Source organism: Raphanus sativus, chromosome 5 (genome assembly GCF_000801105.2).
Source record: "Raphanus sativus cultivar WK10039 chromosome 5, ASM80110v3, whole genome shotgun sequence".
Taxonomy (NCBI): Eukaryota; Viridiplantae; Streptophyta; class Magnoliopsida; order Brassicales; family Brassicaceae; genus Raphanus; species Raphanus sativus.
This window is the reverse complement of record NC_079515.1, coordinates 9,720,389-9,733,878: the sequence shown is the minus strand read 5'-3', so window position 1 is coordinate 9,733,878 and position 13,490 is coordinate 9,720,389. Positions and strand designations below refer to the sequence as shown.

The 13,490-nt window shown below is 31.3% G+C and overlaps 1 protein-coding gene across 1 annotated transcript; it reads right to left on the bottom strand.

The window, feature by feature from the left end:
• Positions 1 to 8,873: 8,873 nt before the first annotated feature.
• Positions 8,874 to 11,405, bottom strand: LOC108831593 (septum-promoting GTP-binding protein 1). The gene is made up of 6 exons (XM_018605114.2): positions 10,739 to 11,405; positions 10,287 to 10,410; positions 10,078 to 10,174; positions 9,945 to 9,984; positions 9,461 to 9,544; positions 8,874 to 9,353 (listed from the first exon to the last, which is right to left on the bottom strand). Exons 1-6 carry the CDS (start codon positions 11,087 to 11,089, stop codon positions 9,189 to 9,191), a joined length of 861 nt encoding a protein of 286 aa, XP_018460616.2. The 5' UTR covers positions 11,090 to 11,405; the 3' UTR covers positions 8,874 to 9,188.
• Between the last annotated feature and the right edge of the window lie 2,085 nt (positions 11,406 to 13,490).

Here is a 13,490-nt window from a genome sequence, read left to right as displayed (position 1 = left end):
ATTTAATATATATATTTAGTATATATAAATATTATATATTAATAATATATTTATTCAATATCTATATATTGAATTCAAGTTATTAGATAATCACTAAACACATATAGATCAACTTTTTTAAAAGGATAAGATTTCAATATATATCTAACCCTAAAAATACTAACAGTATTATACCATATATTACCAAGCCCTAAACCAGAAATTACTATGACTCAATCCACATTCACTCATCTATATTAGAAATAATTCAATTTTAGTAAAACTTAATTTACGTCATTTAAAATGTTTATTATTATATGATTTTAATTTTCTCCATTAATTTTTTTTAATAAAATATTTAAATTATTTTAAAGATCTACGGAACAAACAGACTTACAAAGACAAAAATTTATTTGTATTTTGTACGGAAGGTTATAAAGGTAAAATTCAATATATGGTTTTTTGTTTGATCATAAAGATTGTTGTAATCGTCTGTAATTTTCTCGTAGTTTGTAATAACATAATTATCCAGCGTTACAAAAAAGAAATTGTTGTAGTTTCACTGACCTTTTAAATTACTTTTGCATTTGATTAAATTTGGGATGTATATTTGTATTCAAAATCTAGTTTTGAGTTATTGTTGGCAATCTCCAGACATATTTTATGATGTCAAATCAAACGTGCATAAAAGGAAAAAAAACACTAAACCACGATGAATGCAAACACTAATTTTATAAATCAAATCAAAATCCATAAAGGGTTGGTCAGTGTGAAAGTAATATACTCGATTTCACTGTGACAAATGGTCTTCTAGAAATGTTTTCCTGATGTTGCCATCTGATTTTTTTGGCCTTGCTTGCTACTTCAAAGAAATAGTTCAAAATTCGAATTGTTAAAAGAAAAATAATCTGATGTTTCTTTTACTAACTTGTAACCCTAATACAAACCAATATAGGGGAGGATGTAAGTTATGTTCGTTGAACTTGAGCACTTTGATAAATTCTCAAAAAAAAAAATTGAAAATATATATAAAAAAAGGGAGAATTTTAAAACTACGACTTTGGTAGTACCACTTTGCAAATATGCATTTAGGAGGGAGACATTTTTATAAATACCCTTTTTATTAATAGCCAAATGACCAAATTAACCTTCCTTTATCTCCTCAAACATTAATATTATTCTCTAATCTCTCCCTCAGCTCATCGTTCGCCGGAGATCAGCTGAGATCCGCCGTCTCTCTCTCACACGCCGAAGATCCGCCATCGTCTCTATCTCACACGTCGTCTCTCTCTCACACGCCGAAGATCCGCTGTCATCTCTCTCTCACACCTCGTCTCTCTCTCACACGCCGAAGATTCGCCGCCGTCTCTCTTTCACAATTCCTCTCTCTCTCACACGTCGTCTCTCTCACACGCCGACAATGTCGAATCCTTCTCCGGTTCAATTTTCTCTGATGGTATGCATATATTTCCTTTTAATTTTGTCAATTTTCTCTATCTCCTTTCAATTGCCTATTCGTACTTGCTAGTCTTTAATTTTTATTGGAAGTAGTTCGTTGTTGTTTGTGATGGAGATAGTTACATTTGGTATTGGTATCTCTATTTGAATTGGTATTGCATTTGGAGTACAAGAAAAATCCAAATGTGATAGCTTCTTTTTCACTGAATGTATTCAAAGAGTGATATTGTCATGACCATGTCCCTTTTGTTCATCTTTCTACTACTCAATAGAGGTGAGATTATAGAATAGGTTGATTTCTACTTGTCATTTTAATCATTCCAGCTAAGGGAAAGAGATGTTCTGATGGTTAACAGTGCATATTGAGTAATTATAATACCTTATAAATCCGAGTTTCATGATTTGTTTGTAATATAACTGATCAAGGATTTACAAGGCTTTATAAAGGAAGCTTGTTATACAAGAGTTCTTCATCAGATTGTTACTTAGCATCAGCATTTCTGTTACTGATTTTTCCAGGAGCAGCTGCAACATGAAGAAGAAGACGAGCATGTGAAAGTTGTGGCAAAGTCAATGAGGTAAGATAATTTATAAACCTTTATAAGCTTCCCATATAGTTTTTTATAGTGGTTTATAAAATTGAAAAAGGTAAAGATGTATACTTAGCATCAGCATTTCTGTTACTGATTTTTTCAGGAGCAGCTGCAACATGAAGAAGAAGACGAGCATGTGAAAGCTGGTGGTGAAGTCAATGAGGTAAGATAATTTATAAGCCTTTATAAGCTTCACATGTAGTTCTTTATAGTGGTTTATAAAATTGAAAAAGGTAAAGATGTATACTTAGCATCAGCATTTCTGTTACTGATTTTTTTGGAACATAGAAGCAGCCGCAACATGAAGAAAACGAGCATGTGGAAGCTGATGGCGAAGTCAATGAGGTAAGATAATTTACAAGCCTTTATAAACTGATTTATAACGTCTTATAAAATTGTCTTTGGAATTTCACAGACTAATTCCAAAAATTTGTGAAATGTTATTTATAAATTTCACAGACTAATTCCAACAATGTTGAAGTTGATGCTGAAGTCAAGAAGCCCGAGCAAGTTAAAGGAAAAACGAGGAAGAGGGAAAAAGGTAAATAACTCTATTTATAACGACTTATAAAATGTAGATTCTCCATGGATCAAAATTTTTATATGATGATAAAATATGAACAAGAAGAAGATGAAGGGCAGATTGGAAGTTGATGCTGAGGTCGAGAGCCTGTTCAAAAGGTAGGAAGCTCAATTTATAAATAATTATAAAATATTGATTCTTATTCTTCTAACTTTATAAGTCTCTATAAATTTATAAGTCTTTATAAATATGTTTAAAGAATGGTTTGGATATGTTTTTTTTAATGGATCCAATTTTTTATATGATGATAAAATAGGAACAAGAAGAAGATGAAGTGCAGAAGGAAGTTGAGGTCCAGAAGCATGTTCAAAAGGTAGTTAGCTCAATTTATAAAAACTTATAAAATATTGATTTTTATTCTTTTCACTTTATAAGTCTTCCTATAAATAAGAAGTTATAAATTCTTATAAAATATAGATTCTTCTTCGTTTTCTAACGTGAATAACTTATGCTTCTAAGGAAAAGTAACTATTTATAATGTCTTATAAAATGTAGTAATATTGTTCTTGTTACAGCAATGCATTGGGTATTTTTTGTTTAATTGATCCAATTTTTGATATGATGATTAAATAGGAATAAGAAGAAGCTGATGTTGAAGTCGAGAAGCATGTGCAAAAGGTAATTATCCCAATTTATAACTGCTTATAAAATATAGATTTTTCTTCGTTTTCTAACGTGAATAACAATGATTCTAAGGAAAATTAACTATTTATAATGCCTTATAAAATGTAGTAATATTGTTCTTGTTACAGTTTGACATTGAAATGAATATGTGTATCTTAAACATGACAGCCAAAACATGTATCTGAAACTATACAAGTGGATCAGAAATGCAAACTGCTGGACATTGGTGGAAAGAAACATGTAGTTGCCGAAGGACAGGTGCATTCAACAGACCCAAATCAAAATGTCCACTTTCTACGATTGGGTCCGAATGCAGCTAGAGTGTGGGTTGATGCAGTGATGGTAGATGATGCCGTCTTTTGGAGGAAGTCTGAAGAAATCGAGACATTGAAAGATGCACGTGGTTCATCAATTGCATGGCCACTTGATAATTTGGTCATATTACCTTTTTCTTCAAAGGTGAATAACTATGCTTGGGTCTTTCTGTTAAATGGATCAAATTTTTGATGTTGTGTTAAGAGATATATGAAGAAGATGAGAGAAAAGATGGTGTTAAGAAGTTAACTCTGCAAATTTTATAAAGCTTTATAAATCGGTATTTCTTGGATCTCACAAACCACGTTCTTGTTCAGAGTCTCTCTTGCTTCTTCAAACAGCTCACCAATCTCGTCAATCTTCAAAATCTTGACACAAGCCAGTCACATATTATTCCTATGCATGGGTATATTTTCTTTTCAAGATCATCTTAATATGATTCTCCTGATTGATTCTAAACTTCCATAATTAATTTATAAACTCTTATAAATTAATTATAAACATTTTTCAAACTCTTATAATATTATTTTTAAACGCTTATAAAATTATCAATGAGCACTTGTAAATGATTTATAAGACTTACTAGATCATTATGATTTTTTTAAAGGCTTGTAAATTATTTATAAGACTCATTTTAAATCTTTATAATTGATTTATAAATCATTACAAATGATGTATAAACATTTATAGCTGAGTAGTAAAATCTTTTAAATGATTAAAAGCTCTTATAAATAATTTATAATCCATTATAAATTTTTATAACTAATTTATAAATCTTTATAAAATAAGTTATAAACTCTTACAAAGCTGGAGGCAAGGAATTGTTTTGCTGCATCAGTTAGAGGCTCAACAGCTTCGGCCATTAAGACACTGGAGGGGAGCTCGAGATAGAGCAAAGCGGAATCGGGAGTCATAGGCATATTGCGGAGAAGTCTACTGCAATACCTCATGCAGGAAGCAACCTCAAACTTGTCAGCAGCCATAAGCACATCTAACAAAGCAGGTGCGTTGTGACAGTTAGAGAATTTCTGTACACAAAGTTCAAAAGCTCCATCAAAGCACCTTCCTCTGCCATAAACATTAAAACATAGCATGATAAATTAACATTGTGAAGTCTCTTTACGATGACAATCTTTCATGGACAAAAAAAAAGAATAAAGAACCAAGCCAACAAGACGAGAATGAGAAAAGCATGACATGAAATTGCCATACCTTGTGCACTAATTCTAAGGGTTACATGTCTTTGTTCTGATTCCCTCATTCCGTTAGAGAACAGCTACAACAAGAAGGCAAAAGGATAGTGTTACATGTGACATAAACAGAAACAAACCAACAAGACTATAAAAGAAGAAGAAGAAGAAACAAATGAGTTAAAAAAAACCTTGTAGAAGAAAAGGCTTTTAGCAGCCAAGATAGGAGGGCTAATATTCAGTTCCTTAACATTAACAACAGTAGAATGATCAATTCCCCAGTTTGGCTCACTAGACGCATCATCATCACCTATAACACAAACCTACAACATTATATTTTTTCTTAATCAATTTGAATGGCTATGATCAGGAACGACTATGTGTATCACATACTATACCCTCACAAACGGATGATTCTCAGTTGAATTGAACTTCCAATTCCCACGAATCAAAAACCCGAAGCTTTTCACAAAAACTGGAACCAATTTAGAGTTGCATCCTTCGAACTCGAGCAAACCGCGAAAGAGGTCCAGAATGGAGTCTGATAAACGGCATAGTACCTGAACGGATTGATCGACGATGATGATAGATTCAGAAGACAATTTGAGGTTGGAATCCTCGTCAAATCTCGCTGGATAACAGATAACTCGTCGTCAACATCGTCAAATCTCGCCGAAGAACTCGACAGCATCATTAAATCTCGTCGGAGTACTCGTCGGAATTGGCCAATCTCGCCATATCTGATCATCGGATAAATTAAGTTTCATGGATCTGAGATCTAAAGAAATCGTAGGAAAAGAAGTTATTTTAGATTTATTTAGTTAGGGGTACAATGGTATTTTACCTATTAAAATTTTAAAGGTAAAGTTGATTAGTATATTTTTGAAAAATTGTATCATGAAAGTGGTATTAGTGGCAATTTCTCAAAAAAAAACTTGAACTTTGATGTTGAGGAGAATGACAACTTCGAATAAAGTTGACCTTTTTGTTATGACGTTTAGCGGTTAAAGAATGATGACACTTGAAACTATTGGATGTGTGATGTGCAGAAATGTCGTCGGCTTAAAGATAGCACTTTTATAGGGGATATTTGTGTAATAACTATTTTAGTGGTAAAAATCAGTGAGTGACTTCCAAATTTTGTGTAATAAATATAAGTGTTATATTCATTTTATTTCATATTGACATATTATTTGTATTTTCATATATAATAAAAATATATTAATAGTTATCATAAATGTATTATGGTATATGGTTATTAATTGCAATAAGGATAAAATAATAGTAATTTAATTAAAATAAATTATTTTAAAATTTACAGTTATTGTTATTATTATTTTTTTAATAATTATTACTTTAAAAAAAACAAGATTAATAGTTATGCAATTAGTCGTGAACGAAAGTTAAGTTTGCTAGTTGATACTATCAAACCCAAAGTTCCATATAGTATACAAAGAAATAAAAGGGAAACAGAAATTTATCGAGTTGATAACCAACAGAAATAATATTAAAACTAGGGTGAGATCCGCGCCCTGCGCGGAGTGAGTTTAGCCCTTTAAAAAGAAATTAAAGTTTGAGGTTTTATGTTCCAACATTATGTATTTCATAAAATTAAAAGAATTCAGGAGCTGAAGTATTAAAGTCTAAAAAATGTAATATAAACGGGCAGTACATAAGATATTGATTTTTTTTTGAGAAATATTAAATGTTATTTTCCTACTCTGAATATATTATAGGGAATTATCTAGAATCTAGAAATACAGATTTTTAGAAAATGTGCAGGTCTCTATATACATGATATATTGGGTCTTATTGCCATTATTATCATTCTTGTATATATTGGTTTATATTTAGAAGAATTTGGTTTATATAATAATTATGTTTTGTTGTGACTTAATTCACAATTGTCTAAAATTATGAATAAATATTTTTTTCAGTGTAAAAAAAATCATGTTACACTTAATTGGATAATAGCCTCTAATATAGCACGGTATACTTCCACTGTTTTTATGTTTAATATTATACTTGTTCGGTCAATTATAAATGTTATTGAAATATATATATATATAATTTCAGATTTATTTGATTTAAAAAGTAATTATGGGGAAAAACCAAGTTATAAATAAAAGTTTAAAATTAAAAGAAGTTGGAGAAGTTTGTGTGAGTACCCATTGCAAGAGAGTATAGCTAAAATGACCGTTTACGTTTGCTATGAGCATCTTTGGAAGGAGAAAGTCTATTTAAATCCCATAATAAAGAATATTTCATTGATATGGTCGACACAATTAACGACATTGCATGGCATGTGATTTGAATACACGATATATAGTTACCATTATTTAGCTCTTGTAATCAATCAATATTGATTATGTAATAGATACCCAGACATTAATATACAATAGGTAATATATTGATGTCATCGATTAGAATCAATCAATATATATATAGTTCCCTAATTACCATAGATTCTATTGTAAAAATCGGGACATAAATAATATCCAAAATAGGAATGTCGTGTGTTTTTAAAAATATCATTATTTAGCTCTGGTAATCAATACTGATTATGTAGTAGTTATTAAGTACATTAATATTTAATCGGTAATATATTCTCATCCATCGATTAGAATCAATCAATATACAGAGTTTATCATCTAGAACAACCATGAATCTTATCACCCTAAAAAAAACAATTGTAACAAACAAAAGTTAGTATAAAAGAAACGTTTTATAACAAACGGATAACATTTGCAAAAAAAAAATCGAGGACGAAGATTACATTTGAATCGACCAAAACCATTTCAATACTCTCTCCACCAACCACCGAGTATTGCTTACAAAGTCGGATGATCTTAACCCTGATCTTCCACATGTTTTTCTTAGGCTTTAGATCGGCGATCATGTCAAAACCTACCATAGTAAAATCTGATAAACTTTTGCTTCTTACTTGACAAATAATATTATTGAAACTTAGATTGGTGTGGTATAAAACGAAGAAGTAAACTTGATTATATAGTGAATAGAACATTCATTTAGTAGTTAATGCGTATTGAACACATATAGCAAGTAAATATTAGATTTTCAAAACAGAATATGTCAAATCGATATTTGGACAACTATATGAAAGTGTGATATTTGTATATATATGTGTTATTTAGATTTGAAATCGATATTTGGATAACTGGAATTCTCAATCACTGATCTTATAACAAAATATAAAGAAAGTGTAAATAATGCAGTAAATTTTGATTGCAAATCATGGAGAAACGAATCTTGTTACTTCCTAATTCACTCACTATTTAAAATTTGACTTGGTTTAGTTTCCATATACAAAACCAATTTGGAAAATCTTCGTAAATTGTATTTCAAAAAATGGAAGGTGGAAAGGAAGAAAATAATCAGCATTGATGACGAATTAAAACAATCATAAGTCACTCGCCATTTAATATGAGTCATAAACGGCTACTTCCATATGGCTCATAATTCGATTTCAATTGCCAAAAAAATAAGTTCTTTCCACTATCTATTTAATATAAGTCTTAATTAGGTTTCCATATGCAAAACAAAATTATACAATCTTATTAAATATCATTTCAAATTATAGAAGGTGGGAAGGAAAGAAAAAATCTCGTCGACCATACATTCAAATCACGTAATTGACGACTTTCCTTTTGTACAAATGCGGACATGAAACTATGTATCATTTTCATACGAATATGCATGTCTGTCGAATGGCAATATCCGTAATATCCTAAGATGAGTAAGCCTTCTTTGATAAAGGGTCTGAGAAGGAACCTCGTGCCGACACGTCATCAAAATGGCAAACTCGAAAATATAGTACTCTTTAAAGGTTATTCTCTTTTTTTGCTTCCATTTTAATACTAAGGGGATTGTTTTATAACTTTGTCTCCAGAAATTTCGATACTGAAAATTTGAGAAATCTGAATTTTCGTTTTGATTTCTTTTTTTTTTTGCTAAGTAATTTTCGTTTTGATTACATCCCATCTTAGAATCAAAAATTGAAATCACGACTTAAAGTCGACACATATTCTCCAGCTCCTCACTTGAGAGCTTGAACTCTCTCTAGTCTATAGATGGGAGTAATCTTCAGTCTCAGGTTTAAGAAAATTCAAAAGCAAAATGGTATTTACTATTTAGAATTTACTAGGACCAAAATTCTCCAGTTGTTATCGAAATCGGAAACATTATAAAAAGAATAAGAAAAAAATCACGATCTTCTCTTCTTTTTTTTCTCGTGCAACTTTTCTCTCGATACATTTTTGTTTTGATGTTTGTTTGAAAAAGAAACATATAATAGTGAAGAACGCGGGCGAAATCTCCGCCTCATCATGTCTCCAGTTCGTTTACTAGACGGCCGGCTGGTCCGACCAATCACACGGCGATAATGAATGAAAAATATGTATAGCTAAATATACGTCGTGGAAGATGCTAGAAGTCGATGAGTGGTTCTCCGATGGTGAGATTCCGCTCCACCGTCCATGGTAAGTCAAAGAGCTTCGCCGTGACAAACTTAAAGATCTTATTTACGTTTATGTTGTACGAAGCACTCGAGAAGAAGAGCGTCGCGTTTAGCGCCTTTGCGTAGGTTCTCGCCTGTTCAAACACATTCACAGTGAGTTTTCAGATGAATATGAGTTCAAATTATAGATTTGTTGAGATTCATAAGCTCTCTTGCGATCATCTCATATGAAAAACGTTACCTGGCTAGCAATAGTCCACTGAAGATCAATAGGAAGCTGGATAAACTCATCAAACTTGGTTCCTACCATAACTGGGATCGCAGTCTGCATAAATGAGAAATATAAAATCACATTAATGTTTTGCTATGCCGCAAGACCTTTTGGACAACTCACAATAAAACATTCCCTATTGGGACAATGTAGGTGTTTTTTTTGCCTAAAAACAATTTTTTTTTTCAATTTAAAAAGCTAATATACATATTTTCTATCCCTAAGTTGTAAAAATATTTTTATTAAAATTTGGTTTGAAATGTTTATCATCACTAAACCTAGGACCGATCCTGCAAGTAAACATTTGAATCTTACATATCAGTTTTATAATTTGATATGGATTTAAAACTCTTGAGTTTTATATTTTGTTCAATTAACAATTCAAATTCCACATAACAAGACTAGTTACAAAGAGACCAATGTGGTAATATTAGTGATATGTTTGAAATCTCACCTGATTAGACTTTCTAGCTTCTTGATACCAGCTGATCACACTGCAAAGTGATAAAGATAAAGGACGAGTTTAGCTTCAAATTTGCAAAAATTTATCTAAATTTAATGTTTCAACACCTAAACAGTAACTATACTTGTTAAGTGTGCAACGACTAGTCAAATCGAACATGAAGAGAATAGCTACAGAGTCCTTGCAAGCCATGGGGATCAGATCCCGTGATTTCTCAGCTCCTGTAAAAATGTTAATTAACTTTCTAATTAAGCTAACTAATCCTCCAATTCTATGGCACTAACATTAGTAACATTACTTAAATAATTTATTTAAAAAGAATAATAGTAGTACCTTCTAATTCCCAGATACTATAGGAAATGCGAGCACCTCCCATGGATAACATCTTGTCCGTGCAATTAATCCCTTTCTCCAGTTCCCTCATTTCAAATTCTTTCTCCTCACCAACATATTTCGCCTTCATAATAGAAAAGAACTCATTATTATTATTTAAAATTCCCGATCTGATCTATTTACCAGCAAATTCAAAATCGAGAGTGATTGTTTAATATTATTTTGAGATATCTAAAATTATCTCAAATATTTTTTGTTAAATCAAATATATTTCCCTGTTAATCTTTAAAATAATATTTTGTACAGACCAAACTGTTATATTACAGTCCAAGCTCTTACATTACTATTCTGACAACCAACACTTTGGTTTGATTGATATGAGAGATCGAATGTCTTAAATTTTTTGGGAAATTTATATGATTATAATTTTTTTTGGTTGTGTGTAAACTAACCAGGAAGCAAGTTTTTCCGATCTCGGGATCTCCTAAGAGACTGATCTTCAGAGAAACCAGATCAGAATCAGATCTCCGGTGGCTGTTATCTTGTTCGTGTACCGATATGCGGCGAACGAACTCACCGCCACCAGTTTCCACGGCGGGGATCGGGGGAGGCTGAGGACGAGAGACGGATGGAGACGGGGTGGCGGCGCGTGACAGCAACAGATATCTCCGTGATTTTCTGGGAGCGAAAGCGACGATTCTGCTCCAGAGAAGCCGAGTGTATCGACGGAGAATCAAAATCCTACGGTTCACTCTGTTCTTGAGGTTGTTGAGTCGAACGATCTTAAGGCATGACTGAGCCATTCTTGAGATTGATTACAAGAATATAACGGAGGATTACCAAAAAAGAAAGAAACGAGAAGAGAAGAAGAGGAAGGCAGTTTCAAAAAGATCTGATGATGGCCAGAGAGAAGCTAATTGGTTCCATATTTGGCCATAGAAATGGATGGAGAGAGAGAAGCAATATACTTACGTGAAAGCTTTTTAGGTTTCTGAGTATTTTCTCATCTTTTCTCGGAGCGGACGACACTTAAAGCTTTTTTTAATTATAATTGTTAGCATTTTAATTGAATGTTACTTTAATTAATTATTGGGGTGTTTTGAATATTTTTGGTAGGCAACGAACTTTTCTGGTGAGAATGAGAAACTGAGAAAGGGATGTGGGGAGATTTTTCGGATGTGACGACCACATACATAATTTTCTGGGCCTACGTTGACCTTTTAATTTATGTAACGAACGAAAACGACCTAACAATCAGTCAGATCTTACGTGCTTTGCAAATTCTCTGCTGATATTTCTACATCTTTTTTAGCCTGATTACTTTGACAAATTGAAAAACTGCAACCTACTTCAATCGTCTTTTCTGAGAGAAGGCATAACCTAGTTCTATCATTTAAAATATATAGCACTATAATGCAGAATTCGATTATATTGTTTTTTTTTTTTTGTAAACTTGATTATATTGTTTTTATTAAAAGTTTTCTTAAGAACAAAATGATATCTTATAAATTTGTTGAGATACTAGTTGTTGATTTAATCATTTAGAGAAAACAGATTCTATGTTATTGAACATATATTTTAATCATTGCTTTTTAATGTTCTTAACAAGCTTTTTAATGGTTTAGAGAACGATTGAAATGGGGAACCCCAAAGTTTGAAGATTAAATGTTTTTTTTTTTTGAAACTGGAAATGTTATTTTTTCATTCATCTATAATATCATCAAAGTTTTTTTTTGAAAAATATAATATCAACAAAGTTATGCAATAACTTTGTTAACATTTTAAATTATTTAAAATATTAGACTAATGTGGTGAGTTTATTTCAGATATGGCAACAAAACATGCAATGATGTGTCTTTAACTTGTCTTTATGTACCCACCACATGTGAGTAATGTTCTTGGATGATTACACAATTGTGGGTTTCCTCCTATAATTTCGATATATTGAATCACAAGTTGAAGTGATTTATAAAACAAGTTTCAAGATTCTCTCGACATGATCAATATACTATAAGAATAAACAAACCATATGATATTGAAGAAATCAAAAGCTGTTGATTTAATTCGGTTTTAAAAGTGTTCTTTCAAATGATGAAGTTTTGGTTAATAATTGAGACCCACGTGGATTTAAAAGCCACGTTAATAACAAAATAGCCAACTCAAAGACATGCCTCCGACCACGGGAAAATGGCTTATTCCCTTACGAACTAGTTGTTCTCGGTTTTTTCACACATGAACTTTTAAGCCATGCCAAAAACCACACGAACAATGAAAATATTACTTATTCCCTTATGAACTAATTATTTCCAGCTTTTTCACACATAAATTTTTAAACTTTGCCAAAAACCACATGAACTACGCTATTTTTTGAATTACATACACAAACTATCAATTTTAAGCTAATTCCCTTAAAATCGTAAATTGTGTTATTTAAACATTAACTTAGTTTATGATAAGTGGATAGCCGGTTTAATTTTTAGGTTGATAAAAAAGGATAATACATCGTTTTGTACTTTTTCTTTTCTTTTTGTCAACTGCTATTCTTCAAAAATCGTTTTACTCTTCATCATCAATTGGGAATAAAATTTATTATTTTATAGAAGATTAAACGTTTTACATGATGCATAAAGAAAGAAGAACATTAACATAGCGGATTGGTAAACTAATAGTTATTGCTCTTCTTTCTTTATGCATCATGTAAAACATTTAATCTTTTACAAAATAATAAATTCTATTCCCAATTGATGATGAAAAGTAAAACGATTTTTGAAGAAGAAGAGCAGTTGACAAAAAGAAAAGAAAAAGAACAAAACGATGTATTATCTTTTTTTATCAACCCAAATTAAACCGTCTATACACTTGTCATAAACTAAGTTAATATTTAAATAGCACAATTTACGATTTTAGGAGAATTAGCTTAAAATTGATAGTTTGTGTATGTAATTCAAAAAATAGCATAGTTCATGTGATTTTTGGCAAAGTTTAAAAATCTGAGTGTGAAAAAGCTGGAAATAATTAGTTCATAGGGAAATAAACAATATTTCCGTTTTTCGTGTGGTTTTTGACATGACTTAAAAGTTCATGTGTGAAAAAGCCGGGAACAACTAGTTCATAGGGGAATAAACTATTTTCCCCCTTTGACCACTGTGGCTCTTTTTTTTAACTAGGGATATAGCCCCGCGCAAGCGCGGGGTCGTGAATGTC

Bases quoted from the DNA above. Each gene is read 5' to 3' on its own strand.
- LOC108831593 (XM_018605114.2), bottom strand. From the start codon at position 11,089: ATGGCTCAGTCATGCCTTAAGATCGTTCGACTCAACAACCTCAAGAAC. The intron at 9,545-9,944 runs GTGAGATTTCAA...TCATTTATGCAG, and splicing joins AAGCTAGAAAGTCTAATCAG to ACTGCGATCCCAGTTATGGT. The intron at 9,354-9,460 runs GTAACGTTTTTC...GTGTTTGAACAG, and splicing joins AGTGGACTATTGCTAGCCAG to GCGAGAACCTACGCAAAGGC.